Here is a 26,882-nt window from a genome sequence, read left to right as displayed (position 1 = left end):
CTATTGAAGATGATGGAATGCCATTGTCTGCCAATATGTCGCTGCCAGAATTCTTACTGGGCACAAATTCATCTCGTCGCTGAAACCCTGCCTCAAAACTCCCCCACCAAGCTTCCCGTTCCACACTGTAAGCCTCCGCTTCTACAGCAGCCAATCCGTTGCTCCCACCACGACTAACCAAACATCCCCTTAGCTCGCATGATCTGAAGTCCAGCCAACTAAAATCCTTCGTTTCAAGGGCCCTTTTCAATCACGCTTCTTCTTTGACCATCAAAAAGATCGATCGAATTGATGTCTTTCAACTGTAGTTAAAACCCCATCATTTTAATCTGGCTCCCCCCCCATTGAATGCTCTATTGATTTTGTGATAGTGTGGTCTTTGCTTCTTTTAATTGTTTGCTTGTTTATATAACCGCAAGATGTTTGTATTTAGAGTGTTCTTTTGTATTGCTTTTTGACTTAGTTTCTATTACTTATCACAGATGTGTATATGAGGCTAAGCGTGCTGATCCGGGTACTATTGAGATCCTTATTTTTAATTTAAGACAGCCACCCATGAGTAAATCCGGGTCTCAAGTGTAACAATTTGATGGTCTCAACCCAGTTACCAATAACTGCAACAACAAAAAACGATCGGAATTTTTTTTGTTCATACGACTCAACTTATCTAAATTCCACGAACATATTCAAATATCGCACGTCACGTGATGCACGGCAATCTCATGGCAGAGGGTGCGTGAACGTAGGCCGCTTGAAATTATTTTCAAAATATGATCTGCCCAAACCATCTCGTGCTGCCGTACGCGGACACACAGAGTCACGGCCGCCGTGGGAGATTGCCGAACGGGTGCGTTGTCTCCTGGCGTGACACTGCTAGTGCACCAACAATACGATTGTAAAATAAATCATCAGTGACATGGCCTGTCACTTATGGAACTAACACCGCAATTCGTCTTATTCTGCAAACACAAAACAAGCTGTTATAAATCAGTGCTCAAGATATCGGTGTCATTCGTTTGTCGTTGCAACTCGCTGGTCCGCCCTTACTGGACATCTGTGATAAAAGAGCGGCATATCTCATCAGGTTTCTGCAAGATAAATAAACATTATGATTCTGATACGTAGCGTTGCTTTTGAGAACATTTTGTACATTATATGAAAGTATCTGCTTGTGCGAATGAATCGAGCGTCACATGTATATTATCAAGTATGACAGCGTGCAATTATTTATACAGTATGCATACATATCGTCATATCTTGGAGGCTAGCGATGCATCTAACTTTTGGGGTCATTAGCTTGCGGAAGTTGGCTGTACTTACCTCGTCAAAAAATGCTTAATATCCTCCTCCCCCCAACCATTCATAGCAACCAAGGTAGCAGTGGAGAGGTCACGCCCATGCAAATAAGCTCCAGCTACAACACAAAAATAAAGGCAAAGATCCCCCGTATAGCCTGACAGAGACCGTTGGGACAAGTGCTGTTAGCGAGTAGTACCTATGAAGGCCAGAACGGCACACGAGGGGGTGGGTGGCCAGCACCACGCCCGGCCGCCTTTGTCTCCCCAGTGGCGGTGTTTTCACGCACCGCACCAGGTACTCATTTGAGGCTGAGTTGACACACACACATACACACACGTGCAGTGGTGCCGCCGATACTTCTTGCAAATTGAAAGTCAAAGGCCCCGCTCGGCAAATTAGTCTGGAATGAAAAGCGATAATTGCGAACTGTAAATTTGCTGAACTTGTGCTATACCTTAAATTGACAATGTTAATTTAGAGCCCCACGTGAATTCACTTCCAGATGTAGGTTACGGGCAAAGGGTCGGGGTGGGGGGGGGTCTGATTATGCTTCACCATGGTGATCAGTGTGGGTTGGTGAAAAGGGTTGGCTCAGACCTATTTCGAATATCACTCGCCACTGATGTTAGTTGTAGTGTAGTCAACAATCTACCTCAGGTCCAGTGCCGGATTATTCTAGCAGCGTAGACAGTGACACGGCGTGGTACCTGGAAGGTCCAACCCCTTCTCGCAGCTGATAGATGATTTGTAATATTTAGAGCCCTCTGAACGTTTTAATTGTGTGTATGGACTTGGGTCGGCTTCGGTGTTGCTGACAGTGAGTCACATTGAAGCGACCTGCAACCTCCGTGGTGGCAGAATACGATCGGACTAACTGACCGTTTCACGATTCGGCAAAGCAAACCCAACCTTGCTACTGCAACAGGCAGAGGTGTGGACTCGAGTCATGTGACTTGGACTCGAGTCAGACTCGAGTCATGAATTTGATGACTTGCGACTCGACTTGGACTTGCATAACAATGACTTTGTCCCACCTCTGAGATGTGGACTCGAGTCATGTGACTTGGACTCGAGTCAGACTCGAGTCATGAATTTGATGACTTGCGACTCGACTTGGACTTGCATAACAATGACTTTGTCCCACCTCTGGCAACAGGATATGCAACATTACACAGAGACCACGACCATTCGAGAAGGAACATCAAGCCCCATTGACCTGTCAAAGTAAGGGCCTAGGAATCCCACAATACGATATTTCCCCAAGCTCAAGCCACGATATGAAGTGCAGTAAAATAGCCAAATATAGGAGCAGTGATGTCAGCTACTGTCAAAACGCCTGGATCCTTGACGGTGTTTTATGGCAACGTTAAGGAGCTGTGCGGGAGTGGTGGCGCGGTTATTAGTGCACTATGCTCTGACCCCGGTGACCTTAGTCCGATTCTGGACCACGTCAGATGTGATCGGTGAGTGATATCTGGACCTGTCCCTGGGGCCACCTATCCAGAGCCAGCACTGAGCAGTGTGAAGTATGGTAAAAAAAAAAGCGACATTGAATGGGGAGGCCCTCATACAAGCAGTGGATTAAGGGCTGGATGTGATTATTCTTATAAACCCATCGTTCAAGCCGCCAAAGCTCCAGTTTGACCAGGATTAATTGTGAACTTTCCCATTTAAATTGGCAGGCCCTGCCATTCCTCCACCCACAGCAGGACGCTCTGTGTGCAAACGAGAGTCCTATGTTGTGCCGCACTACTGAGCATGGGTTGGAGAGAATGCACTCATCTTCTTGGTTCTTTCGGTAAAGTCACGTAGAAGGGAAGTAATAAAATAATAAAAAATAATAAAAAAAATAAGCAGCCGTCTTCAGGTGAAGACGACTGCTTGCGTTGTGGCCGAAACGTCGTGAGAATTATTTTATTTTATTATATTTTATTTTTATTATTTTATTACTTCCCTTCTACGTGACTTGCAGTCACGAAAGCTTTAAATCGAAAGAATGCACTCACTTCATTGCCACCGAACAAGTCAAACCAACAGCACCACGTGGTGTTCACTTCGAGCCCGCATCAGCCCGAGAGACAGCGCCACAGTCGGGCTCGTCGGTGGCACGAGCCCCTCGCAGATGGCACTGAATGGGATTCCGCAAGTCCACTTCCTCCACTCTTTGCAGCCCTCCAGCTCATTAGGCGTAGTCGCAGGTGCAGCACCAACGCGGGCTCGCTCGATATTTGCGCCACCGCTCAAGGGAATCCACGACGCTCCGCGTATGATGCGCCGCACGCCGTTGCGGCGCAAAAAGCTCACGTTAAGTAATGTTATGATTGTGGGAATTTCCCATTGAGATGCAGCTCATGGTCATTTTTCATCATCTGTGTCAGTGTACCGTGTGTCTATAAAAGCAGTCATCTGGAAAAAGGATTTTATTTAATTCATTAGTTTGCTGGGCTGCATGTGTGTCTGTGTGTGTGGCAGGGGGAGTGGCAGCGTAGCGGTTAGCGCGCTGCGCTAGAAATCCAACGACCCGAGTTCGATTCTCACTCACGGCCAACACCAGTGACGATCATCAGCACCGGTCCTGGGCCACCCCTAGGTCGACTCAGCCTCAAATGAGTACCTGGTGCGGTGTAAAAAACATCGCCACGAGGGAGACCAAGGTGGCCGGGCGTGGTGTTGGCCACCGATCCCATCATGTGCCGTGCCGGCCTTCATAGGTGCTAGATAACAGCATTTGCCCAAACAGTCTTTGTTGTTACCTTTGTGGCTGCCTAAGGCCACTTTTCACTCGACATCAACATTGTCAGGGCCATGTCCCCTCCTCCCTGCGCTCACTCTTTATTTATACACTTCTCTGTATCCCCACAGACTCACAGGCCTCTCATTGTTTCTGTTGCATATATATGTGGTAATTAAATAAAGCCAACACAAATACAACCTAATTTCCTTCAATACCAGCCCTTTGAGTTACTAACTATGCCGCGATTGAATAGCACCAAATTTCGATTTAAAGCTTTCGTGACTGCAGGGATTCATATTCTTGGTTCTTTCGGTAAAGTCATGTAGAAGGTAAATAATAAAAAACCAAGAATATGAATAACACCACTTTATTCGTTTTTTTTGTATCAAGTGTAGTCATTTATTTCACTCCATAAATTGCGCTCGCATATAAATTAAGTGAAATCTGCAATGGCTTTAAAATTTAAGTCCACCACCGTAATTGTTTATTGCCACAACTGTCTACAGAGGTAATTGGAATATTTAATATCGTGCGGGCAATACTGGCAGAATAAAGTTCACTAAAAGCAACTAGGACACATTATTAATGCATATAAACCAACGTGCACTGTCAAACGTCAGCATAGGATGCACAGCAAATAACAACAAATTGGACCCCATGCAGTGAAATCTTTGCAAAAGAATCACATTGCAGATGGTATCCCTGTCATATGATCGTTGTTTGAGCATCCTTCATCACGCTGGTCAGTGAAGGGCATTGCACAGGATTGCTTAGAGACAGTGGTGGTTCTTAACCTTTACTGCAGCCTTGCACCCCTTTGGTTATCAATCGTTAAATAATATATAATGTTAAAAAATACATAGGTTAGATGAAACAAAGTAGTTGTACTTAAATTTCGATTTAAAGCTTTCGTGACTGCAGGGATTCATCTTCTTGGTTCTTTCGGTAAAGTCACGTAGAAGGGAAATAATACAATAATAAAAATAAAACATAATATTAGATTATATTATTTTATGATATTATTAACCAAGGAGATAGTTGTACTTAATTGGCCGTGCTTAATTTGTGTTTCGATTATTTACCTTCTAAACAAAAAAATCTGGAATTTCTCGCACTCCCAGGGAGGGCTTCTCGCACCCCCAGGGTGTGCGTGCACCCCAGGTGAAGAAGAACCACTGCTCTAAAGGTATCGCTCGCCACTGCCGTGAGCTGTGGCCAGGAATCAAACCCTTGCCATCAGTAGTAGTAGGTTTTTACCCTTTCAACTGAAACAAAAACTGACACCTTTATACAAGGCATCATGTCTGCAATAACCACAACACAAGCAGTCAAAATGCCAAAAAAAAACTTTGATAATGATAAGCACTGTCCTTGCACTGTCCTTGGTGTTGGATCAGATGACGCCAAAAGGCGTACTGGTCCAACACCAATGGAGACTAGGCTCTAAGAAAAGCTGTCTCGGGTGTGGACCAATCAACTTCAAGGACAGTGCCTATCATTATGAGAGTTGTTTCTTTTTGTTTGCATTTTGACTGCTTGTGTTGTGGTTATTGCAAACATGATGCCTTGTATAAAGGTGTCAGTTGTTGTACCAGTTGAAAGGGTAAAAACGAATTACTAGAGGTGGGATAAAGTCATTGTTATGCAAGTCCAAGTCGAGTCGCAAGTCATCAAATTCATGACTCGAGTCTGACTCGAGTCCAAGTCACATGACTCGAGTCCACATCTCATAGGTGGGACAAAGTCATTGTTATGCAAGTCCAAGTCGAGTCGCAAGTCATCAAATTCATGACTCGAGTCTGACTCGAGTCCAAGTCACATGACTCGAGTCCACATCTCATAGGTGGGACAAAGTCATTGTTATGCAAGTCCAAGTCGAGTCGCAAGTCATCAAATTCATGACTCGAGTCTGACTCGAGTCCAAGTCACATGACTCGAGTCCACATCTCATAGGTGGGACAAAGTCATTGTTATGCAAGTCCAAGTCGAGTCGCAAGTCATCAAATTCATGACTCGAGTCTGACTCGAGTCCAAGTCACATGACTCGAGTCCACATCTCATAGGTGGGACAAAGTCATTGTTATGCAAGTCCAAGTCGAGTCGCAAGTCATCAAATTCATGACTCGAGTCTGACTCGAGTCCAAGTCACATGACTCGAGTCCACATCTCATAGGTGGGACAAAGTCATTGTTATGCAAGTCCAAGTCGAGTCGCAAGTCATCAAATTCATGACTCGAGTCTGACTCGAGTCCAAGTCACATGACTCGAGTCCACATCTCATAGGTGGGACAAAGTCATTGTTATGCAAGTCCAAGTCGAGTCGCAAGTCATCAAATTCATGACTCGAGTCTGACTCGAGTCCAAGTCACATGACTCGAGTCCACACCTCTGCGAATTACCATTGTTTGCCACTGGTAAAGGAGATGTCTCATAGTGTAATTCCTTGCCATCAGGTTCGCTGATCCGCCATTTCTCCCCTGTTTCTTATGCCCGATGAAAAATCTAACCAAATAAAATGACTGCTATAGTAATATACTGCTGTTTGATTCAGTGGTGGGGCTGTGTATCATCGGGTCACGCCGGCTTGACCCTCTGAACCTTGGGCATTTCTGCTGAACTAGAATTCCAATGTAGCTTTGTACTGCAACCCCTCGCATAGACATCGCTGCACACGCACCATCTCCAAATATCTCGACAAAGCCTTTGTTCACATGCGACAATGATGGTTACATAAAACGCGCATATGACAAGGATAACACTGCTTATTAACTGTGAACAGATGGACTTATGTCTTTGATTCTCTTTGTTCCATCCACTGATTTCTTAAATCGTTTCCGCTGACTTTCCTACAGACTTGCTCCCAGTGGCAGAATTCCTCCACTGATCTTGCTTAATTGTTTTTCTTTTGTTAAAAAAAAAAATTCTCAGTCGTGCAGTAAACCCTGAGTATTTGGGAATGTGATTATTCGTTATTGGGCTTAATTCGGCACGGCTGTGCTTTATACACTATTAGTAATTCGCAATAAGCCGAATTGCCGCACCAAATGGTCCAATTTCGGCATACACGTGGAGCAACGCCGCGTGCCTACGACCAAAACAACGACTCAGTCTGGTAGCAGTGCACGTGGTGAGCGTTCGTGCAGACCCGTTGTTGCTTTGGACTTTACCTTGTTGATGCACTCTGTGCAAGCCAACCCTCTCAGAAATGTCGTCTACACCTACACCAAGAAGTAATAGAAAAGGGACTGAGGTATAAATCCCGTAGTCTGCGAGACAAATCCAAAGTTTTGGATAGTATTGATGCAGGTGTGTCAATTCGTATGGAAAGAAAATTTGGAAAAGAATTATTGGGGCAGGAGGCACTGGGGAGTACACCATTGTACATAATTCGGAATCTATGATTCGGCAAGGCCAGAGCCCCATATGTGTCCAATTAACAAGAGTTTACTGTATATACATTCATAATAAAGGTTTTTGAGTTAGATCTTCATTTGGAATAATATTGGTCGTGAAAGTGAAAGCCTACGTGTTAAACTGTATATATATTATTGACATTCTATCACTTGCCCACGGTAAACACCAAAAAAAAATTACGCTGTTGACATTCTTCAAGCCCACCTGCTGTAGAGATCATATTTAGCGATGGGCCCAAATTTTTGACAATGTTGTCTTCTCCAAAATTTGCAATGCGACAAAACATGACAGGGAGGTTTAATTTCCCCTCCCCTTCACTGCGGGTAACCGACCCATGCCATTTTCCTATCATCCCTTAAGAACGATGCTTTTATCCACGAAACAAAAACTGCAGTTTCTGATCAGAGCCACCAATTACCCTGGATTGAGACACCATGGCCGAATTCGTCCTTGAGCCAATGGTTTATCAGCGCCATCCAGGATGACAAAGGCTACCAATTATTTTCCTGAAACACGTCATCTCTAGATCACAAATGTTTTTAATAGCCAGTTGAAAATAACGTCCTTAATTTCGTCTGAAATGGAAGAATGTGTGAGTGTATTAATCATATGTACGGGCACACCTTCATTTCCCCAAACAACAAATGCCGGTTTCAGTAATCCTTAATTTTGTCTGCCGTTCTAAAAAAGGAACCGAGCGGTTAGTGAATTACTGTAGTCGTACAGAATTGCCACTAGTGTGTATGACGAGAGAGTCTCTCTCGTGGCTTATGTAATAGCACTTGGGAAAGGTATAATTGGCAAGCTCTGGTACAGCCCTGATAACTAGTCACGGCTTTGAGTGTGACTTGAGTCACACACACACATCTGGTCCAATGACACGAGCAAATATTAGTTATATATCTTTTGCATTTTGGCGATGAATTTGTGCAAATCTAAATGAATTAATGGAAACAAATAAATAGTAAGTAAAATATATCTACTTACACTTTTAACTTAAAGCCCTTTGTCAATCTACTCCCGGATGAAGGCCTACTCATTCTGCGACGGTCATTGGAGTTTTGACCATACTTCACCACGTCGGTCAGTGCGGGTTGGTGAAGGGTGGGGCATGAGTCCCAGGGCCAGGTTGAGATATTACTCACTACTGATGTTAGCCGTGGCGGGGGACATGAGAGCAGGTCACCCGGATTATAAGCACAGTGGACGAACAACTGAAACCATCCCATGTGGCTTGTTTGTTTGGACACAAGTCCTGTTGGTGCTGGGAGCCAGAGCAGAGCCTCTCACCATTCTGGCGAATTTCCCGATGATGCTGGATGCAATTACCAGCGAAACGTCGTACTAAAAATAAAACATTGTAAATGATGTGGTTTCACGCTTCAACACACATGTGGGCTAAAGCAGTGAACTATTTGTCTTTTGTCAACGTGACACTTTTTACTGATTGGCCGTGTCGGGTGGTGGAGGGTTACGACACATTTATAAATAACCCGATCTAAACCCAAAAACGTTGATTATGAATAATATTGGTCGCGAAAGCCTCACACGTGTTAAACAAACAGATTGGTAATGTGGCCAGAATGAAGATGGCGTCGAGGTGTACATTCATAAAGCAACACGAGGCAGTCAATGTGCTTAAATATGGGAGGCAAAGAAGCTTAACGTCTTATATTAAAAGAGACACACACACATCAGAAGTGTTAGCCCTCCTTAAAGTGCAGTGAATATTTTCAAGGGTGAAACGAAATCTAAGGAAAGTCTTTAACACCATGGGATAATTTTCACGTTCGTATATAAGTAAAATATGTTTTTAAAAAAACTGCTCTCATTTCAACACCTATATATGAATACTGTAATTATGAAACTACCTATTGCGGCAAAATGTATGTTTATTAATATTACAGGAGCATTATTTCACAATAATGGTATAAGCTTTTCCGTGTTTTTTCAGTACCAATATCGTCCTTACAAAATCCCAGTAAATTGTGGCAATGATTAAAGTGCCCAGCATCTAATATGAAATGTTTTTTTAATATTGCAGCTGCTTTTCTTTTCAAATGTTAAACAGCGGTTTACTTGAATACAAATGCTATTACAAAAATGTATGCCGTGGATATCGCTAAAATTTAATCAAACAACACTACAGAAATGTACTCTATAAATACTAGAAAATGCTACCGTAGTGTGATGCTGAGGTCACCGGTTCGATTCGATCTCCTGGCGCGGCAGTTGAAACAATGGAAAGTTTTATGAATTCCTCCCATCTCTGTCCACCCAGTGGTATGACTGAGTACAGCACAGTTCGGAGATCGGCAATTCAAGCGTCGTGGGGTTTCATGTGGGCACTCTCTCCTCTTCCAAGACGTCTGGCCAGCTCGGAAGAGTACGCCGACATGCGCTGTACATTTTTACACACAGCAGGCTTTTGTGACCAATATTATCCATAATAGATGTTTTGGGGTTAGATCGCTTAAATATATAAATGTGTCGTTAAACCCGCCACCACCCGACAAAGCCAATTAGTAAGGTTTGTCACGTAAACAGGACATGCCAATTCGTTACTAGTACAGCACTTCGGTGTGTTGGAGAGCCAAGCCACAACATTTACAATCTGAGTACGATATTTCGCCAGTAATTACGGGTTTAATGACACATTTATATATTTACGCAATCTAACCCAAAAAAACCTGTATAATGGATGATAATGGTTGCAAAAGGCTACGTCTTAAAGTGACAAGCCTTACGAATTGGCTGCGTCGGGTGGTGGCGAGTTTAACGACACATTTATATAATTACGCCAAGGCCGTAATTATAATATATATTGGGGGGAGACACATCCCCCCCCAATATTAAAATATGCTCAAAATGCCCCCCCCCCCAATATATTGCTATAAAATAGAATTCTGTTTATATGATTGTGGTTATGGTTGGACTTTATTAATCCCTAATCTCTGCCATTACGTACAATGAAACAAGAAAAGGTAATAAAGAAAAAACATAGCGACGTAATACAATACACTATTAGACATTATTGTCAAAAATAAATAAAACGTCCATCCCATGTGTTAGTGAATTTTTTATATTTTAGGTAGGAAATGGCAGGAAATTAGTTTTCAAATTTAGTTTTTTTCTGGGGGGGGGACCCCCACACCCCCTGGAAGATTTGGTCCCCCCCCAATGTTGACTCCATGGCTACGGCCTTGATTTACGGGATCTAACCCAAAACAAATCTCCATTATGGATGCCCTGCATACTGTAGCTCCCACTAGTCGAGGGCCTTCCACCAGCAATGGTGTGAGAAAGCAACCGCAGAGGGCTGCACCCTTTACCTTTCACATTATCATTCATTTATTTCCCCAATTCATACTTTGGGCTACATTATCCCCGCAGAGCGTTCCAATTTCTACAAAGGACCACAAAGGCCAAACGTGCACAATTCTTACAGCAGCGTTTCAGTCCCATCAAGTGACAGGGATTGCACTCTGCCCCTTCTGCATGAATCACCTTCTAGCTACAGGTCATATCCTCTTGGCAAACATTCGTATTCCGCCCCCACCCCGCCGCCCAATTTTCTGCAGCATTAATCGGTCTCGCGTAGTGTCAGTTACATTCACGCTCATTTCAATCTTCATCGGTGCTTTAAAACTATGAAACAATTTTCATCCATGTTATGCATTCTTCATCATCGTCATCATCACCACCTAAGCCCTATCTACTGCCGGATTAACGATTCCCTCAGTCGTTGTCAGTCCTCGAGGTCACGTTACACAACATTCCGACGGACTCTGGCGCAGTTTCTCTCTTGGACGCGTTCCCCTCCTCCGGCTGCCCCGCAACATCGTTAGTCTGGAGCAGAGTTCCTCGCTCATATTCAGAGGTGGTGGGGAGGGATGCCCGACGTTCGTCGATAAGTGTGAGGACCGCCAAACATTTGAAACCATTGGGGTTTGACAGCAGCACGATGATGGGGGGGGGGGCGTGTTGTCACGTGTTGTGTATTGTCGGGGGTCCGCACGTCCTAAAGGACACCAGGGGGGCCACCAATGGCACCGCGGGCCTTGCGAAGAAGAACACTGTTTACACCATTGGAACCTCATTTGCCAGTAAAAATATGATAATTGGTTTTTTACCCTTCTATCTGGCAACAAAACTGACACCTTTTTTACAAGGAGTCATGTTTGCATAGACCACAATACCTGCAGTCGTAATGCGCCCTTTGGCGTCATCTGGTCTAACCCATGTGAGACTAGGCTCTAAGGAAAGCTGTCTCGGGTGTGGACCAATCAACTTAAAGGACAGTGCATACATTATCAGAGTTATGTTTTTTGTTTGCATTATGACTGCAGGTATTGTGGTCTATGCAAACATGACTCCTTGTAAAAAGAAGGTGTCCGTTTTGTTGCCAGATAGAAGGGTAAAAAAACAATTATCAAGAACACTTGTTCTGGACTGGCTGTGGAAGACACTGGGCTGCGATAAAATCCCAACGAGGATTTGAACAACAAAAAAACTTTCCGAATGCGAGCCGCTCACTCGACCACTGAGCCACCTGGCCGGGTAATTTTTATTCGGCCCATTTGAAATAGGAGTGTTAAAAGTTAACACGCCATTATACGTGTCAGTGCTTTGGGAAGGTCACTCTTACAAGAGCAAGGATTGAGCCAGATTGATTGTTAAAGTTGTGTTAAATAGCATTCATACCGTTTAATGGGCTGTGTTCAGCTGTGCTCTTTTGCTAATGTTCCCTGCAGCAGTGTCCGCGGCCAATTCACACGGAATGCGGCCGATACCGTCAGATCTTGCAAGTTAAAGCTAAGCAGGCTTTTGAGTCTATAGAGTACTTAGATGGGCAACCACCGTGCTTAAAGAGGGTCCTTGGCAGTGCATCAGCAGACACTGAAGCAAGCCTGCCTCTCCTGATGCGACGCCGCGTGGTAAAATGCGTCCGGTTTGCTTCTGCGGAGTCAATGCTGCTGAAAGAATTCACTCCCAAAAGGCCACGGGGCCGATGGGTTGTGTAAGGAATACTTTTTGTTTTGTTTTACGTGGAGAGACAGACACACATTGTCCGTGTGTCCGTTTGGTTATTTCTATTCTCCAAAGTGACGCGAATGATTATTTTGAGTTGTGCATGAGACATGTGTTGTAGGCTGCTGTGAGCTACATTGTTACCGGAGGGCAGTACGGCTAAGTCTCTTGTTGTGCTGTCCTATGGTGCAACATCATTTCTCTCTTTCCTTCACAACGCCGCACTGACCAGCATGGCAAAATGTTGTCAAATAACCCCCCACAACCCACATCAAGCAGTGGATTTGGGAGAAAAAAATGGATAAGCATGTAAATACGATAATACGCAACTAACGCTTCAAAATATGCGCATTAGGGAAAACGTAATAAGCGCGAAAGCCCCGACGTGAGCAGGAATACTAAGGTGAGATTGGCTCTAAGCCATCTGCACTAAGCCCCGTGATTTATTCCGTAGTGAGATACAGACTGGGAGCCTAATGGACTGGGCTGGCTCAAAAGCATTGGATTTTCATCTGGCTCCATTGCCACAAAAAAAATGGAAAGCAAAGTGTCAGCAATTAAATGTTGAATGCACATGGGTGGCTTTCTTCGCTGTAAATTACCGGCAATTCGTGACGGTGTCTAATGGCTTCTGTCTACAACTGTAAAAGATAAAGGTGCAAGCCCTGAAACTGCGTGTGTTCGCATTAGGGCCTTCACGAGAGGTATCTCTCTAGATGGCTTCTCTGGAGAGAATTTGGCCTACGCTGGCCAGGCGTCTCGTAAAAGGGGGGAGTACCCACATTTTACCCCACCACATGCCACCTGCCGATCATTTAACTGTGGTGTGCCCAATTATGTTGTTGGGAAGACGAAGACTAAACTCAACAATTATTTTTTATTTTACCAGTTAAGGCCCACTGAGCTATATAGCTCTTTTTCACAAGCGACCTGGTTGTCACAGATGATAGCTCAACGAAGTGGCTCATCATGTCCAAATTTATTGCAGCCAAATACCTGAAACACGTGATGTTGATTCTAAAAATGGAGGGAAAAACCAGAGGACGCGGAGAAAATTCCATGTGACCACAGGGAGAACGTGAACATTTTTAATATACAGCAGCCATCAGGGCCGGGATAGAAGCCATGACCTCCTGCATACCAGGCGAGGGAGTTAACATCTGCCTTGGACAGATATGTTTTTATCAATTGTATAAATTTGCCATACTGGAAGATCGAAGCGGAGACCTCCGTATTGCCAAGCCAGGTCGCTAACCACGACATCACAGCACCATCTCATCTGCTTATTTACATCGACTAAAATTGTAAAAAAAAACACAGGTTGTGAATTTCCCATCCGACACCTTGTTTTGTGGAACAACAATTTTGGGCGGAATGTGTGACACAAACGATGACTTCACGTTTTTAAATGGACAAGGATGTATTTGAAATGCCAACATCAATTTCGATGTCAAAGGAACATAAAAAAAAAGATTGCACCATCAATTTCCAGCAACACTCCTGCTTTGTGCCCCACTTATATTTTGCCACAATAAAATGTGTATTTTGCCCCCAAAAAGTACATCTTTAGTTGGAATACAGATCACTGAAATTCAAAGTTATTATCTTGCATTCAAGAATAGCGCTTTAACCAACACGGAGAATTGTACGCACAATCGGGGAATCAACAACACGGTTTGAAATTCATTTCAGAATGGCTCAACTATACCGGGAATGTACAATTAGCAACGCAGATACTTATGCGAATTCCCCGAACTTACCGAGAGAGAGAGAAACAAATACATCTTTATTATACAAACGCTTGAGAGTAAACACTAAATGCTAGATACATTTTAAATTATTGCAGACACAATGAACATACCCGTTGGTTCTTTCGGTAAAGTCACGTAGGTAGAAAAATAAAACAAAATAAAAAAAGTAATATATCACGACGTTTCGATCGCAACACAAGCGGTCGTCCTCGAGTGGAAAACAATTATCCAGCAGTGGAACTGCTGAACATGTATTTTCTCCCTCCATCCTGGCTCAGATTAAATACTTGCCTGCTTTGCATGTACGCATTCTGTGTGTATTATTACAAAGCCACCTAAGTGGTTCTGTGGTAGGGGCAATCTATGTTTTAATACAAAAAAACAAGTAAACGTATTAAAATGTACTACAAATATTTAAACCACCACATTTTACACATTACAATTACATCATGGGTTATTGATTAAAGTCACGTGGAAACACATTGTCTCGAATGAAAATGTGAAACTATTTTAAAGCGTTACATTATAAATATAGATTGGTCTTTACTGAAGGCCATTATGCGACACTTTATTCCAGGAGGGAGAAACCTTTTCCTGAGGGTTGAGCAGGACTATCAAATACCCTTGGTGGGCAACCCACACACATTAGTCGATGCTAAACTCTGACCATGCTCGGACTGTAGGCTTTGATTGTGCACTAAGACCTAGACGGCACAATGTACTGCCTAGGTCTTAGTGCACAAGTGAGAGCCACACTAATATTAAAAAAACAGAGCACAGTATTGTAGTAGGTTTTTACCCTTTTAAACTGGTACAAAACTGACACCTTTATACAAGGCATCATGTTTGCAATAACCACAACACAAGTAGTCAAAAATGCAAACAAAAAGAAGCAACTCTGATAATGGTAATAATATGCACTGTCCTTGAAGTTTATTGGTCCACACCCGAGACGGCTTTCTTTAGAGCCTAGTCCCCATTGGTGTTGGACCAGATGACACCAGAAGGCGTACAACTCAAACACAGTGCAATATCAGAGTATTGAGAGCCCGGGGTAAGCATTTACACTATGAGATCTCTTTTACCAGTGGCAAAATATAGTAGTAGGTTTTTACCCTTTTATGGGGACTAGGCTCTAAAGAAAGCCGTCTCGGGTGTGGACCAATCAACTTCAAGGACAGTGCATATTATTATCATTATCAGAGTTGCTTCTTTTTGTTTGCATTTTTGACTACTTGTGTTGTGGTCATTGCAAACATGATGCCTTGTATAAAGGTGTCAGTTTTGCACCAGTTTAAAAGAGTTAAAACCTACTCCTATATTTTGCCACTGGTAAAAGAGATCTCATAGTGTGAGAGCACAGTATTGCCAGGTTTGAAGATGTTCTACTGTCCAATTAGTGTGGCGAAGATGCTCGCCTGCAGTGATGGATGAAACACTATTTGCCGACAGCTTCACAGTGGTAGGCCCCGTGTGGCCATGGCGAAGGCAACCCCCCACGACAAAATGTACACCCCACAGTGAAAATCAATTAATATCCCACTCCACACCGGCGTTACTGCAGTCAACGTCAGCTTCACCGTTATCAACGTACTACTTGTACTGCATGGAGGAGACCAACACATTGAGAGATTTGTATGCAACGTGTACGCACCCTATGATATATCAGAGTTATTCTGAAGGTTTTTTTCGGTAAAGTCACGTAGGTAAAAAATTAAAATTAATAAAAGTAAAATAAAAATAAAATAAAAAATAATTGTATTTTTATTTTACTTTTATTAATTTTAATTTTCGGTAAAGTCACGTAGGTAAGAATTTTACAGAAAAAACCTAAGAATATGAATCCTTGCAGTCACGAAAGCTTCAAATCTAGAATTATTCTGAAGGCTTCGGTTTTACTCGATGGGCTCGCGGTTGTTGTCTTGCTACAGAGTTTGACACGAGAGAAAACAGCTTATTGGTGCGCCGTCGCTGTTGATGAACGCTTTGGAAAAGTGTGGACATGTGCAGACGTCCTTGCTGACACTGTCTCTCTCCGTCTCTCAATTATAATCGCTGTATCCCCTCCATTTATCTGTGCGTCTCTGGGTGTCTGTGTCTCTCTGTGTCTGTCGCTTATATTTCCTTCTATCTCTGATTCGGTGTCTATCTGTCGAGACGTCTCCATTGATGCCCTCTTTCTCAATTGTCCCTCTGCCGCCGTCTGTGCCTCTGTGCCCCTCCATTCCCTAAATATCCCTGGGTGTCTGCATCTCTCTGTGTCTTTGTCTCAAGTTTATCTCCGTATGTTTCTCTCTCTATTTTTTTCTGTCTAGAAGTCCCCACTGACAAACCCTCTCTCTCAATTCTCCCGCTTTCTCTCTGTGTCTTTGTGTTCCTGAACGTTTGTCTGTGCGTGTCTCTGCGTGTCAGTATATGTGTGTCTGGTGGCATCGTGGTTAGTGCACTGCACTCGGAACCTGGAGACCCAGGTTCGATTCCCGCTTACAGTCTAACACCAGTGGCAATTATCTGAACCGGTCCTAGGCCTGCCCCAGGTCGTCCAGTCTCAAATGAGTGCCTAGTGTGGTGTGTAACCATCGCCACTGGGGAGACAAAGGCGGTCGCGCGTGGTGTTGGCCACCCACCACCTTGTGTGCCGTGCCGACCTTCATAGTTGCTCGCTAACAACACCCCCAACAGCCTGTTAAGGCTATAGGGGGATCTTTGTGTCTGTCTCTAAACACTCTTTCCATTTGTCTCTGTGTGTATCTCCGTGTCCCTCTGTCTAGATGTCCCCACTGACACCCTGTGCCATTACCCGCTACTCATCCCTCCACAAATGGAAATGTAATTGACTCGCTGAAAAGTAAAAAAAACAGGCTTCACTGATGCATTGACCCCGATCTCTGGTTGTTGTAAATGTCATGGCTTAACATGAAAGTCAGTGGCATCATGCACCTAGGCAACTTTGAGCGATTTCCCAAAGGCACTTAATGAAAAGGTTACGCTACGTGTTAAAATAACGACGGGCCTGAACACTACCTGCTCTTAAACGATGCATAATTTATTATTAAGCTGTAATTATTTAAAAGGAGAAAGATTAACAGAAAGGTCTACCTTTGCTCCACCCACACCCTTTTCAATAACAGGGGAAGCTCTACATTGTATTTAACATGCCACGGGTTTCATCACCACGAATGGTACGACTGAAATCGTTTTAAAGGCATTAGTCATCTTTCCATTGGTCCCAATCAAGCTGCTCACATTTTGCGTGCCAATGGTTTCAAACGTGTGCCAGGCCAACACTGCTATACCTACTATAATCACCCAGGAATGTCTGTCCTTAACGTTCGTGGCGTCACTCCACATCGATCAGATCCCCTCATTAATATTCATGAGCAGGTGACGTCCTCCAAATGAACACCGCGCCCCCCCCCCATTATTACCTACTATAATGAGCCAATAATATCTGTGTGAAACGCTCGTGACGTCACTCCACGTCGACCAGCCCCCCTCATTAATAATCATGAACAGGTTACGTCACTCCACATCGACCAGCCCCCCCCCCATTAATAATTAGCTGGTGACGTCACTCCACATGGGGGGGGGGCCGAGGCGCCTCCTCCCCCCTCCTCGGCGTCAACTCACAACCCTCACTACAAAGGCAGAACGCTCACGTCACGTGGTCTCCGTCACGCTGTTGAGACATCAAAGTAAAAAGGACGTCATGATGAACAAGGGATTATAACCTTAAAATGAAATAGGTCTGTGTCACCGCGCCCTTACAAATTGCACACGCATTCATGCAATGCATATCACGTCACGGTCTGCTTTTCGCTTGCAAGTTTCAGATTTACTGCAATACACCTATCCTTGGACGGGCAGAAGGCGAGTTTGCTACATTTGGCACTGTTATAAAGTAATAACTCCCAGGGGTATTTCAAGGAATGCTTGTATTCTGCAACAATTGAAATTCTGGAGCTGTGAAACTGCAATGTGGACCTTTTTCTCTGAGAACAAGTCAAAATGAAAGAATCAGTTTCACGTGTGTCCCTCCATGCATCAAATTGCTTTATTTTTCTCACAAATCGATGCTGTTAAGGGGCCACAATGGTGCACTGCGTCAAAACTTTACCAAGAAAAGAAGAACCCATACTCTTTGGTTCTTTAATTAAAGTAACAAAATATATGAAGGCCGTTTTGTGAACATTTACAATTTATTTGAGACGCATCATAATAATAAAAACAATCATTCGTCCGGCTGATGCATACAAACCAAAAAAAACTCAGACCATTCCGTAAATGTCGATGGACAACCTCGGCGCTTATTTATATTAATTTTGTATTTTCCATCTCGCGACCTCGTGTTGATTCCGTTCAAGAGGTGCCCGAGGCCCCCAGTGTCCAAGACGCTGGTTCATGGCGTGACAGGAGGAATGTCTGGGCAGTGAAGCACTCGCGACCAGCACAGCTGTCTTGTATGCAGTGGAAGATGGCAGCAGCAGTCGTCTTTTCAGTTTACAGGTTGCAAGCTCAAAAAAAACGGCACTGAAAAATGGGAGTGTGTGGTCAGCCAGTGTGGTCAAACTAAGCATTTAAAATAGCCATCTAGCTAAGTCTAAGCAGATACCATCATTTAAAGTAAGACCCAGATGGGCTGAGCAATTGTAATTAACGAAGAGTGCAAGAATACTATAGAGTACAGGAATATAATATCAGGGTTAAAAATAACAACGAAATAAATTGGTCTATTCAAATGAATAACGCGACTTTGATATTGAATCTAACTTCCGGGCCTCACTCAGAGAGCCACTTCTAAAGCACGTGCGCTCTCAGCCCTCTGCCTGGGCTCCCGCTCACGTGAGTCATTGCGTCAGCGTTCATATCACGCTTGACAACCACGAAACCAGCGGAAGAAAATTCCACATTCCTCTGACAAATCTATCCAAGAGGACAAATCGCCGTCGACCTCCTCGATTTGGCAACCTCAGGTGTGGAGCAAGAGACGAGATCGACAACCCTGACCGGGGTTTTGAACTCGCAAACCTTGCGACTGCCATCCACACACTGCACCACCGCACTGTCCAGTTCCAGAGGAAGCATCTGTCTGCAGGATGATCACTCGAAAGCAACTGCGACTACAAAAATGCTACAAATGGAACTCGTGTTAATGGTGGTGGTGATTATTATTAATTGAATCAAAACAAAGTAGTACGAAGAGAACAAGAGGGATCCATGTAACCTAAATAATAATATTGCAAAGTTAATTATGTATGTATTGTCTAACAAGTCAATCATGAGACTGAAAAATATATCTGTGATGTGTATAGTAGATAGACAAAAAATATTGGCTTAATGGTCCATCGCTGAAGCAAGACCATTGTCCAAACACAGATGTATGTTGAATTTCTTTAACACAGGTACGTAGCCGACCCTGCTAATCGGATGTGCGGGGGAAGGACAACAAAATAAACACAAAAAGCAGTTCTACAGAAATTATTTTTCAATCTGGATGATTTAAAAGTGCATAGCTCCGGTGGCTTCCTAATATCGGAAGGAAGAGCGTTCCAGACGGCCGCAGAAGCGCATCTGAAAGCGCCGCGCGATGCGGTGACCGTCTTTGTTGGATGGCCCAGCAAAAATTCGCTGCGAAGATGACCGGAAATGTAAATATTGAAGAAAAAAAACACATAGATAGGTAACAGAAAATGTAACAACTCCGCAGGTGAAAGGGTTAACTTGCGGAAGAAGACGCTGTGCGTTGAAGTGTGGGACAAAGGCTTGTGTGCTAGGCTCAATGTTATTTTCTTCCCTCGTGTCGATTTGCCTCTGCCCCCCGCCCGCCTCCTTCCAAAAACCCATCCCCACATCCCCCACCGCCGCCTTATTCTCGTGCACTCCCTCTTCCCCCCTCCCCTTGGCTCTGTGTGTCACGCACGCGCATGGCACGCGCGCGCGCACACGCAGACACGCGGAGCAACACTCCTGCCATGAAGGAGGAGGGCGCTCAGCGGCGTCGGTTCTCTCTCTACGCCGGCATCGTGTCTCCGCCAAAGCACGCCTCCCGCAAGCTCGTGAGAAATGCGTCTTTCGGCGGCTACAATGAGATCACGTTGCCCTGCCCAGGTGAGAGCCACCCGCCCCTGCATCATAAACAAACAAACAAGCAGCAACAACAACAAAACAACTTCCCATCGCCTTGCGCGTGGGAAACGATCGCGGCAGTTGGTTATCGCCGTGCAGTTTAGACGCTGCACCGGGCGTAGCGGTTTTAAAGCACGCTGGGCAAGTTGACTCAATCCACCCATTGCCTCTGTCAACCATTCACATGCGCACACACTACGGTTAGTCGAATGGAAGGTCACCTGTGGTTGGGATGAGGCATGGGTACTTTCACATTTTCCAAAACATCTGGCCAGCTGAGAGGCGTATGGTCAAATACCCTCTAGAGGGGGGGCTCTGCAGAGCTTTCCCGAGTGGAGGCCCTTCAGCGAGCAGCGGCGTGAGCAAGCAATTGCAGGGCTGCACCTCTGTCCTTTGTACGATCACAACAGTCGTTGTCTCGAGAGAGAAGACGACTGCCATGCGCGCATAGCAATGTGGAACCTTCATCACCAAGCTCAGGACTCTCAAGGGAGACCAGCGGCACTCAACTCTTGCTTGACCTTGAAGACACTCGACTTTATTATTGTTGCGCTTTCTTATGAATTGGAGTTGATTTGCAAAATTTGCAGTGCACGTAGGGCCCCTTTCGAGAATCCACTGCCGCATGAAAACCTCCCTTAGGCCGCATGAGCTGCGGGGTTATACTTCATCGCCCTGGTCCGTGCGGGTTTGGGGAAAGGTTCCCTTTCAACGTACGCGTGAATTGTGAATTAACGCACCTCTCATCCGCGCGTTTTTAATGCTGTCCAGCTGATGTTGAAAGCGTTAATGCGTTAGCTCTGTCCGTCTCTATCTGCCTGCCCTCTCTGTAGCAAGGTTATGCGATAACTCGCACAAAGATAATCCAATTTAGATGGAATTTTAGTGGAAGTTGTCTACTCTGTTAAAAACCGAACAAATTGTTCTTAAGGATTTCCCCAAACGTATTTTTTTAATGTCATTCAGTTTGCATAAAATTTATCCCAGTTTTTAGAAAAATGACTTTGGATGCAAGGTCGTTCCCTATAAAAACATAGAAATGGCTTTATATTCTATGCTGTGTGTGCAAAGGCTACTAATAAAACTATATGCTGTAGTTTTTTTACTTGCATAGACATTTTTTAAATATTTAAATGTAACATATGTGTATATATATTTGTTCATTAAAATATGGACCAAAGGGGCTGTACATGATACTAAAATGCCACGTGAAATTTCATACATTAGACATAAATAACAGTGCACGCAACTGTGTGGAATTTACGTCTGTTAAAATGCTCATGATCAATATTTGCGGAAACATCCCAAGTGCAGACATCGTAATTAAACCGACATTTGAAAGATTATCAGCAGCACTTTCTGGGCTGATGACAACAGCTGCCATTCAACCGTCAATTTGTACGTACAGTCCTTTAATTGCGACTATACTTGCCATCATAGATCCATTAGTACCCTGCAATGTTATCGCTTACGATGTTTCTATGTACGGAGCATCAATCTAAGTGCAAATCGCTTTTGTCCGTACGATGTTCTCAATTCGTCGCTTGAGATCGGCTGGGGGGGGGGTCGTGTTAATTGATAAAAATTGTAGCTTTGTGGCCAATTAAAGTTATGTGGATGGTACGCCCCAACAGTCTCCACAGACCCATTATCCAAAGACACCGCAGCAGCAACACATTCGTTTAGTAAATCGTTAAAACGTTTGTCCACTTATAAAAAAACAATGTTCGTCCTGAACCATTATATCCACGTTTGAACAATTTGAATGGGAATTAGTAATGTTGTTAAATATTAGTGTACTGTGTTTGTGAATGCTATAAAATGTAATGTCTTCTAAATATGTAATTGAAAAGTAGCGTACCAATGTGACAAAAGGATAACGTTTTTAATCAGCGCATCCTACCACTTGATGACATGGTTCGGAAGAATGAAGCAAGGAGAGACGCACGCTCGGAATTACACCGAGAGAGAGAGAAAAAGGAAGACGTGGGCTTAGGGAACACACCGCATAGCTCAAACTGTTTTTATAAATTAAAAGTGGGCTAGGGCAAGACGGAGTGATGATGGCCGATGATCAAGAATAACGACGGAGTAGCATCTCCTTGGTTCTTTCGGTAAAGTCACGTAGAATGGAAATGATAAAATAATAAAAATAAAACACAATAAAATAAAATAATAAAATAATATACGTAGAATGCAAATAATAAAATAATAATAAAAATACAACATAATAAAGTAATATAATAAAATTTTTCTATTATTTTATTATGTTGTATTTTTTAATTTTATTATTTCCATTCAACGTATATTTTATTATTTTATGGAAATAATAAAATAATAATAAAAATATTACATAATAAAAGAATATAATAACATTTTATTTTATTATGTTTATTTTTATTATTTTATTATTTCCATTCTACGTGACTTTACCGAAAGAACCAAGAAGATGAATCCCTGCAGTCACGAAAGCTTTAAATCGACGGAGTAGCAGCTAAGGAATGCAACACGCCCGACAGAGGATGTCCACTGCGAGGTGCTGGGTGAATTTCTTATCGTGAGGATTGCATTGGATTGTGGCCACTTAGGGAGGCCTTCATCCAGCAGTGGACTAACCATGGCTGATGATGATTATTATTATATATGCGACGCATGCATGTAACGCAACGCGCGCTCTCTATCCGCATTTATTTATTTGACAATACGGATGACCATATTTGTATGCGTATTTAATTTACAAAAATAACTGCTGTACTAGAATTATTAATGACCTAAATCCTGAAAAACACTCAAGCTTATGCATAAAAAAGACTCATCTAGTATGCAATCCGGTATTTGAAAACCTCTTAACACGATTGCATTTGGTAAAAAAACGAGGCATAATGCCTCGCATTAACAAAGTACAAAATATATGTTTGCTGGGGCAAGGATCTGCTCCCGTTTTTGCCAAATGGGTCCCAGGTGCCTCTAGAGAAAAGAACAATGCCTTTTTCTGATTGAAAATTATATTTGGAAAACCAATTTCCACTTCCCAGGTACTTGGGACCATGTCAAATCCCATCAATTGAAATGCAATGCGGGTCCCCCGTATAAATAATATAGAAATGTACACCCATTCGTTATTCTGCTACTGGGTTAAGGCCGACCCTAACCATGTCGGGCATAGGGGATTGTTTAACCATACTTCACTGCAACGAACAGTGTGGGTCAGTGAAAGCGAGGGGGGCCAGGACAAGTTCAGATATCACTCGCCACTGAGGTCAGCCGTGACTGGGAATCACACTTAGAGCTCCAAGTACGTACAGCCTGGTGCACAACGCGCCACTCTACACTATATATATGTCTATTTTTAAAGCACCAAATAAGAATCTCTATTAATACAATCAATTACACGGACTGGGGTTTCTTATATCATAAATTGCTGCCAATTTTCTGCGTCAAAAACATGTGTAGTGGCGTAACGCGCGGGGTTAGCAAACAGCGGGTGCATTTGAGGGCGAGCAGGTGCGAGCGTCAAGACGTGGAGTAGCCGCCAGAGAGGCGCCAGCAATTAGGGGGAGGAGCAGTAATGAAGCGGGTGCATTTGGGGACAGGCAGGTGCGAGCGTGGGAACACGGGGTAGGCGCCGGAGAGGCGGGAGATGGAGGCGATAAGAGGGAGAGAGCATGTGCAGGAGGCGCCGCTGAGGCGCCAGCTTAATGGGGGTAACTGAGGACCCTTACTGAGGAGGGGGATATAAGGTGTGTGTGTGGAGCCACACGGGTTGTTGTTGGTTGGAGCTGAAGGAACGAAGAGGACAAGAGCCGGGGAGAAGAAGCCTGGGACCTCGCCCTCCACACCTCGTCCTGCCCAGCGGTGTTGGCTGATCCCCCGCTGGGGGCAAGGACGAGGGTGGAGGTGTGAGAGGAGAGTGACAGGCTAGTGGAGTAGTAAGTGACAGGCTAGTGGAGTGTAGAGTGACAGGATAGTGGAGTATAGAGAGAGGGAGTTCGGAGCAAGGGTGCGTTGTGTTCATGTGAGGAGCATCCACACGGGATGCGAAGTAATAAAGTGACACAGGAGAAAAGCCAAAAGTGTCCATGTCAATACACCACTACACATGTATGGTTTCTTATTTAGGCCTCATTTGTCCTTTAAAGGGAGGAAAGTTGCTGCACATAGCCAATTTATCAGACAAATGAGCTGCAAGTGAAACCCAATCCACATTTGTGGCTTCCAACCGCATTGCATTACCAGGCCAGCTCAGATTGTTGTGTGACAAACACTCCATGACACCTAACCCAAAAATCAGTTGATGAGCCCCATTTTATATCCCCTAGTTTCCCAGAGCTCCCCGTGTCCCTTCAAGCCACCTGTTGCTCCTCAGGCACCACACGTTCTTTACGTCCTCTCAAAACAACTCGTCCTGTGACTAAACGGCGACTCGGCTAAAACTCAAACCCAATGACGTGGTGAAAAAAAAAACTGAAACCTCTGCTGGAGAAGGCCTTTAGCTGCCTAGAAACAGAAAGTCGCTTTGCATCGCCAGCACGATGCCCAATTACCGAGGCTTCTGCCTCAACGGTAGCCAAGTAGCGTGACACGGCAGACTTGCCTCGTGGACGAAGCTTGGTAGATCTGTTACCTCGTTGTTTTTTTCACAAGCATCTCGCTTAAGGAGTTCCTCATTCATCCAATTATGCAGGGACATAACGGGCGCTCACTCTCACCGTAACTATAGTCTTGTTCAAGCCCATTACTGTACAAGAAAATCACCATGGTCATTTTCTTTATGATAAACGAAACAGTAACAGCTGGAATGTGCAGTATATTATAGCAAATAAATCACAATTAAAATCTTCTCAATTCACTCATTGATGAAGGCCTTCCCATGCCGAGTGAATTAAGTGGGGGGTTTTGACCATACTTCACCGGAGTGGTCAGTGTGGGTTAGCGAACGTAGTGGGGTCGGGGGAGGCGGGTGAGGAGTCGGGGTTGAGCAGGAACTGGACTGATATCCCTTGCCACTGATCTTAGCCGTGGATGGGAATGAAACTCAGGTGGTTTAACTCACAGCGCAGCGCGTGAACTGGCGTGGCCTCTCTCCGCGCACACTAAAGTAGATTATAATTAATCTGATAATGCACACATTGTAAAAAGCCATTTGGTAAGTGTCCAAAAAAAATTTTCGCCGCAGAAACACAGTTCTGGGTATTGCATTACGACGAGTGGAGTTGTTTTTTGTGAATGTTGCTTGTGCACCAATTAGTTTTCACGAGGTTAGACATGCTATTCAGATAAATGGATCAGAGACCAGTAACAAATAAGAATTATGAGTGCACATCCGAACGTGATGTAAATTTCACATTCTGTACCGAGAAAGCAACTGGATTTTCGCTTCACAGGACAGCACAATATCTCAGACGGAGCATTTGCCGTGTTTTGTGTTCACGTATTCACCAGGATTGGAGTGGTGGCACAGTGTTTAGCATGCTGCGCTATGAACCTGGCAACCCCCGAGTTGTGTTCCAGGCGATGGCAAACTTCGGTGGCGAGTAATATCTCAACCAGCCCAGAGCTCGCAAACAAACCTGCACTGACCAAAATGGTGAAGTATAGTCAAAAGAGAAACCTCCATGAATGACGAGGCATGGGGGATGCCTTGGTCCATTACTGGATTAAATCAGGCAGATTGTATATATATACACAACAGCGAAAGGCCACCTGTCCAAAACCCTCACGCTCGCCTTCGCTGTCCTCGTAATCCGCTTTGCAACTTCAGTTCTCCGATTAAAGGGTCAGAGGGTCATCTTGCGCGTGTCACACACGCACAAAGCACGTGCCAATCTACAACTCAATTCTCTCCTCGCGTGAAAGTGCCGCTGCTGCTGTCGCTGCTGCTGCGTACGTGAGTGAGTGAGGGGGGCTAAAAAACAAGGGGGGGGGGGGAACATTACACGTGGAAGAGACGTCCTTCAACAACACTGGGAGGGCGCAATGCTATTCACCCTGCAGAAGTCTCTTCTACCTTAATGTAGGGTTTCGTTGGGTTAGATCGCGTAAATATCTAAATGTTCCGTTAAACCCACCACCACCCGACACAGCCAATTAGTAAGGTTTGTCACGTAAACAGAACATGCCAATTCGTTACTAGTACAGCACACCGGTTGTGTGTTGGAGAGCAAATCCACAACATTTACAAACCTGTGGGCGGAGCACTGGCGTGGTGGTCAGCACAGCTTGCGCTGTGGAACCGGTAACCTGAGATTGAATCATCAAGTGGCAAGTGACTGACGAACAATTCCTGTCCCCCACCTTCACCAACTCACAAATAACCAGCATGGTGACGTACGGTCAAACAACGCCAAGGTGTAAGAAGGGGCCTTCGTCCAGCAGTGGATTAACAGAAGGCAATAAGTATAATGTTCTTACTTGTAATGGGATACATATGTTGGTGTGATAATGCATTGGCAGTGGTGTACAAGAACAAATAACAAAAACCACTTAAATCGAATTCATCAGTAACACGGTGGACTTAAAAGGAATAT

General features: G+C 44.2%; 1 protein-coding gene across 4 annotated transcripts in view; it reads left to right on the top strand.

Annotated features, from left to right (window-relative positions):
• Positions 1 to 26,882, top strand: part of OSBPL5 (oxysterol binding protein like 5) — a 125,183-nt gene that overhangs the window by 33,527 nt on the left and 64,774 nt on the right. For all 4 annotated transcript variants that reach the window (XR_013637432.1, XM_078863638.1, XM_078863637.1 and 1 more), the window contains exon 2: positions 20,179 to 20,337. Coding sequence is in view for 3 of the 4 variants with exons in the window: in XM_078863638.1 (XP_078719764.1) it covers positions 20,202 to 20,337 (136 nt within the window). In the remaining variant the exon portion in view is untranslated. The remainder of the gene's footprint in view (positions 1 to 20,178; positions 20,338 to 26,882) is intronic.

This window comes from Lampetra fluviatilis, chromosome 16 (assembly GCF_964198595.1).
Source record: "Lampetra fluviatilis chromosome 16, kcLamFluv1.1, whole genome shotgun sequence".
In the NCBI taxonomy this organism is placed as follows: Eukaryota; Metazoa; Chordata; class Hyperoartia; order Petromyzontiformes; family Petromyzontidae; genus Lampetra; species Lampetra fluviatilis.
Note: the sequence above shows the minus strand (reverse complement) of the source record. Positions and strands in the feature narration are given on the sequence as shown.